Genomic DNA, 6,417 nt, shown 5'->3' with positions numbered 1-6,417 from the left:
AGAGGAAGTTGGTTCAACAGTCCCAGATCCAACACTACTACAAGTTAATCCATCAGTTACAGTAATTGGAGAGGGTGCTTTATGTGACCGAAAGCTAAAAAAGAATATTTGAATTACCTGTCATGTGATTTGTGGCACCTGAATCAATCACCCATTTATTTGAAGAGGTGATAAGACATGTTTTATTTGATCTAGAATAAGCAGTAACGGAAGAAGATTCCTTAATTAATTTCTGATATTGAAGAAATTTTGGAAATACATCTGAAACCAAGATTGTTGGACCAGAAGCTGTAGTATTATTTTCTCCTTGCTTATTGTTTATGGTTATCTTTCCAAAACAAATCCCCAAAGTATCAATATAAATGTCAGAAAAGCCAATAAATCTCTACATGAAGAAATTTTCAACAATCACTACGATTAAGACAATGAATCAACAACTCAAAGAACTTACTTACTAAAAGGTCTCTACCAGAATAACACTATCCAACGAACCAGCAAACCAAACACGCCAGTGAAACAAAGAAACAGAACTCCAAGAGAGCCAATCAAATGGGCAGTAACCAATTAAAAATCCCGCCCGATAGTGATAAGAATTAGTAATTAAGAATCACTAACCAACAGATTAATCTTAAAGCTATAAAAGGCCAAATTTCCAAACACAAAGTTAATTCACTACTAAATATAGAGCAATCACATAATGAAACAAAATTCGAACTCAATAGAGAAAAGGTGAAAGAACCTCGACACTATGAACCAACCTGGGAAGGTTAGAGGTTTTCCCGATTGAGATTTGCTGAACAAACAAACACCATAGGCTGGCCGAAAATGTCAAGTGGATGTCGAAGAACCAAGCAGCACTTGAATCTGATAACCCATGCACCTCCACACACCACTTCTGCAGACTGCGTCGGAAATACTTCGTCGGCGCGTGAGATCCACTCGTGCCTACTCCAGCCACCGAATTCTGGGGTAGGTCCTTGCTAGGTTAGTGATGATGGTTAAACTTCAAGTTCCAAATTCTTCAAATGTATTCTGACCCTAATTGACAGTTTCGGTAAGTTCCCTATCTAACTCCGGTAAAGCCGGAGAACCCGCTCTGGTACCATGTAAAATACAGAGAGGATTGAGCAATTTCATAATATATTATGTCAAGTAACAAGTATATATACAAGTACATAGAGCCCTAACTATAGAAAAAATCAAAATGAAAATCCTATAAATTTATTGTAAATTCCTATAATTCTGCTACGTACATTACATAAGACTATGTCTACATTCATTAAACAACATAATATGTCTAAGGTCATTATGTAACACTACTTAAGATAGCTTGGTTAATAGATAAGTTACACTGAGATTATAATGGAGGATCACAATATGGAAATTAAATATAGATAGTATTATTCAGTGAATATACTTTTATTGATGGATATTAGGTTCATTGGAGTAAAAATGAGATATACGTGATATAATATAAAATATACATTTGGTGTAAATTTGATAAATTTGGATGAACTTTTATTTTGAATGATAACCTTAAATTTCTTAAAAGACTATGAAAGAAAATTGAAAAGGTTTGATGTATAGACAGGGGCGAACATACAGTATTATGTATGGGTTCCCGGGAACCCAGTAGCTTTTGTATAGATCCTATATTTGTATTAAGAAATCTATTGAATATATAACAATAATTATATGGGAGCCCAGTTCCAAAATGCATTTCTGGTCCAATGGTAAATCTTGGAACCCAGATGTGGGCCGCTTCTCTTCTTGTTGATGCAAGTTCGAGTCCCCATAAGTCCTTTTTATTAAACAGACAAAAACCAAAGTTTTTGAGCAATACTTCTTTTTGAGCAATACTTCCACTAAGGAAAAACATCCAACAGACAAATATTACTCCCTTTCTGTCAAGTTAGTACAACTTCCAATTTAGTCTATTTTTTTAATAATAATAGATGACTAAAGTGAACCTAAAAAGAAACAACCACATCAAAATGTCCCCAAAATAAATAAAAAAAGAGTTAGGGTTTCGTTCTTCTTCAATTTTGCAAGCCATTGGTTCTTCGACCTTCGTTCTTCTTCAATTTTGACTTTTCTTCTGTTGCCTATCAAAGACAAGCAGTGATCCATTGTAGGTCCTCTCCTTCCGTCATCTTTTTTTTTATAACTATTTTTCTCTTATATTATATTATATAAAATAATATTTCTTAACTATTATTCTCCTATATTCATCTGTAATATTTAATTTGTGTCTTATGATTTGTAGGGCATTTTAGTGAGACTCGATATGATCAAGAGATTTTTCAAGCCGCAAACCTCTTTAAGTTCTACTTCTAGTTCTCCTTCCTGTCCAGTGATTAATGATAATGTCAATTCTTCCCACCCATTAAGCAAAGATATTATATTGGATCAGAATCTTCTTAAACCTAATCCTGGTGAAAGAAAATAAATTTCAGAATTTCCTCCTAATCTGCGTGACCGAGTGAGAAGATATTACATTCAAAAAGGGCCTTGTCGGCCTCACAATTTTATTTTTCCAAAAATAAATTTTGGTGGAAAATTGGGTCATTTTAATCCGGAATGGTTTAATACTTCATATTCTGGATGGTTAGAATACAGTATTAAAGACGATGCAGCATTTTGCTTATGTTGTTATTTGTTTAAAAATGAGATAGGAGGATATGGAAAAAAAGTAAGTGATTCTTTTACAAAAGTTGGTTTTAAGGCTTGGAATAAAGGTATAGAGAGGTTTAACGCACATGTGGGTGAAGTGAATAGTGTTCATAATCGGTGTTTCAAGATGATGCTAGATTTATCGAATCAAGCACAATCTATTTTAATATCTTTTGATAAGCAATCCGGGAAAACTAAAAGTGAGTATCAGGTTCTCCTGAATGCCTAAATTGATGTTGCAAGGTATATTTTGAAAGAAGGAATGTCTTTTCGTGGTCGCGATGAACGTGAAACTTTTACAAGAAGAGGCAACTTCTTGGATCTCTTAAAGTGGTATGCAAATAAGAAGGATGATGTAAAGAAAGTTGTGTAAGAAAATGCTCCAAAAAATGACATTATGATTTGTCCAAATATACAAAAAGATATTGTGAGTTCTTGTGCGAAAGAACATTGAAAATAATTGTTGAAGACTTAAATGGGGATTACTTTGGGATATTGGTTGATGAGTCTAAGGATGTCTCTCATAAGAAATAAATGGCGCTTATTTTACGTTTTGTCAACAAAGAGGGTAAAGTTATTGAGCGATACCTTAGCATTGTTCATGTTAAAGATATATCTGCAAAGTCATTAAAAGAAGCAATTTATTCTTTGCTTTTGGAACATTCATTGAGTAAATCTCAAATACGGGGACAAGGTTATGATGGAGCTAGTAACATGCAGGGAGAAATTAATGGTCTTAAAACTTTGATTGTGAATGATACTCCTTCAACATATTGCATACATTGTTTTGCTCATCAATTGCAATTGACTCTTGTAGCTGTTGCAAAAATATATTATAAGACCGAACAATTTTTTGATATTCTTGCAAATGTTTTAAATATTGTTGGGGGTTCTTTTAAGCGTAGGGAGATGCTTCGAGATGATCAAGCAGAAAAATTAGAGGAACTACTAGTGCTTGGTGAAGTTCATACAGGAAGCGGTTTAAATCAAGAACTTGGACTTCAAAGGGTAGGTGATACTTGGTGGGGTTCTCATTTTAAGACAGTGCGTAATTTTATTAGTTTATTCTCATCAATTGTTCATGTACTTGGAGTTCTTGCAATTGATGGCTCAAATTATCATGAGAGATCAATGGTAGAAAGTCTAGTGGATGACATAAGATCCTATGACTTTGTGTATATGTTACATTTAAAGTTGAAAGTATTGGCACTTACATATGATTTAAATATGGCTTTACAAAAAAAAAATCAAGATATTGTAAGTGCAATGAAGCTTGTTGGTTTCGCAAAGAGACAATTGCAAGATATGAGAGATTCTAGATGGAATTCTTTGATAAGAGACGTCTCTTTATTTTGTGTCAAGCATGGTATTGTGATCCCCGAAATGGATATGAATTATGTTCGTGGAAAGTCAAAGCGTAAGAAATCAAGTGTTACATATTCTTATCATTTGCGTATAGAGGTTTTCTATGCTATTATTGATTTGTAACTTTCGGAGCTTAACAATCGTTTCAATGAAGTGAATACTGATCTACTTCTTGGTATGGCTAGTTTGAGTTCAGATAATTCTTTTGCAAATTATGATAAAGACAAGATTATGAAACTTGCTACATACTACCCGAATGAGTTCACTGATTCTATGCTTGAGGATCTTAGTTTTGAGCTTGACATCTATATTGACTATGTGCGAGAGGCGGGCAATGAATTCTCTACCTTGAAAAGACTTGGAGATCTTTCAAAGATATTGGTTAAAATAAATTTGCACATGACTTGGAGACTTGTTTATTTTCTTGTGAAGTTAAGTCTGATATTGTCTGTCGCTACTGCAACGGTAGAAAGAGCTTTTTCTTCAATGAAGTATGTTAAAAATGACTTGCGAAGCAGAATTGGTGATGAATTTTTTAATGATTGTTTAGTTTGTTATATAGAGGATGAAGTATTTGAAAGTGTACCTAATGATGCGATCATTGATCGTTTTCAAAACATGACAAGTCGTCGAGTACAATTGTAATTATAATATTTATATTCATATGTTGTCTTTAAGTGTTTTGTTATTTTCTAAATATATGTTGGATATTGATACTCTTCCTTAATTCGGTTATTGTAATATATTGACTTAAAATTGCGGTAGGAACCCATACACTTCAATTTTTAGATCCACCTCTGTGTATAGAAATGACACTTGACCAAAAGCGAAGTTCACCATGTAGTTACAGTTACAAGGGAAGTTGCTTTGAGCTGTGTTCTGTGTCAAAGCTATCTTGAGACAACATATCATTTGTTTGCAGAGTGTGAATTCACCAAAATACTATGGATATAGATCTTTTGTTATTAGGGTGTATTAGTTTCTTTGGTCTTTTGTTTAGTTTGGTCAGCTTCGTTTGGATTTTATGGTTATGTATTGCTTTCACTTGATGATTAATAATAAAAAAATATTAGTTACCCAAAAAAAATTAGTTATGGCATAAAATTAATTCATCAATTGTGATATAAACAATCCCGAACTTGCTAAATTTAAATTAAAATTCTACTAAACACTCATAAAATAATCTCATATATTATTCTGATACGCCTAATTATTTATTCCTTGTAACCAAATGACCCCTTACAATACTATTTTTAGCACAAAAAATCCCTCTTTCCCCCAAACCCACAGGTGGCTGCCCGATGAATCCAATATTATAGCATGTTTGGCCAAGCTTATAAAAATTAGCTTATTTTGAGAAGTGTTTTTCTCAAAAATACTTTTTAAAAAAATGCTTTTGGTGAGAAGCAATTTGTGTTTGGCTGATTAATTTGAAAAATACTTTTGAGCAGTAATTAGTATTTGGCCAAACTTTTTTTTTTTTGCCTACTGGCTAATATATAAATAAAATCCCAAAATACGTCCAATGCTTACAAGATGTCCAAACCAAAATAGAAGTTGCATGAAGCTACTAGCTATTAAAAAAAGATAGAAAAGCTAAAATCTAATGAACTAACTATTACAACATGATAAGTTGAATGCTTCATTCTCCTATTAGTGTATGTGAATCTAATTGTCATTGGCAAATACTAAGCAGCACCTATCAAGCTCTCACCAGGCGCCAGGGTATATTGTCCACAGGCTAAAATGAATTCCAAATATCTCCACCGCAGAGTTGAAGTCTGCATCGTCCTCCAAGTGTCGCTACTAAATGATCTCCATATGCAGTGAACTGATTTTGTTCAAGTATTAATCATGTGCTCACTCATCAAGATTAATGTGTAGAAGAGGAGCCTGGCTTTAGGCAGGCTTTGCAAGGCAAAACCAGGCTTAAGCTGGCTTTAGGCAGGCTTTACAAGGCAAAGGCCAGGCATGCGCTGGCTTTAGGCAGGCTTTGCAAGCCAAAAGCCAGGCTTGAGCTGGCTTTAGGCAGGCTTTGCAGGCCAAAGGCCAGGCGTGAGCTGGCTTTAGGCAGGCTTTATAAGGCAAAAGCCAGGCATGAGCTAGCTTTAGCCAGGCTTTACAAGGCAAAAGCCAGGCATGAGCTGGCTTTAGGCTGGCTTTACAAGGCAAAAGCCAGGAATGATCTGGCTTTAAGAAGACTTTGCAAGGCAAAGGCCAGCCTTTGAGAATGTGCCTTTTTGTGTTCTTGTAAGCTCAGATCCTTCCCCACTAGAACCTTTAATGTAGTCATCATTCAAAACATTGCTAAACCATCCTCAGATTGATCTTGAAAGCATGCTAATACCACTGAGAAATGATTCAACAATCTCCAAAAAT

General features: G+C 34.3%; 2 protein-coding genes across 2 annotated transcripts; both read left to right on the top strand.

Annotated features, from left to right (window-relative positions):
- The first annotated feature begins 3,207 nt into the window (after window positions 1–3,207).
- On the top strand, window positions 3,208–4,161 carry LOC142169041 (uncharacterized). The gene has a single exon (XM_075230237.1). The coding sequence runs from the start codon at window positions 3,208–3,210 to the stop codon at window positions 4,159–4,161; it is 954 nt and encodes a 317-aa protein (XP_075086338.1).
- Window positions 4,162–4,215: 54 nt separating this feature from the next.
- Window positions 4,216–4,683, top strand: LOC107797216 (uncharacterized). The gene has a single exon (XM_016620090.2). The coding sequence runs from the start codon at window positions 4,216–4,218 to the stop codon at window positions 4,681–4,683; it is 468 nt and encodes a 155-aa protein (XP_016475576.2).
- The last annotated feature ends 1,734 nt before the right edge of the window (window positions 4,684–6,417 follow it).

The sequence above is a fragment of the Nicotiana tabacum genome, chromosome 14 (assembly GCF_000715075.1).
Source record: "Nicotiana tabacum cultivar K326 chromosome 14, ASM71507v2, whole genome shotgun sequence".
Lineage (NCBI taxonomy): Eukaryota > Viridiplantae > Streptophyta > Magnoliopsida > Solanales > Solanaceae > Nicotiana > Nicotiana tabacum.
The sequence above is the reverse complement of the archived record's forward strand: the minus strand, read 5'-3'. Positions and strand labels throughout refer to the sequence as shown.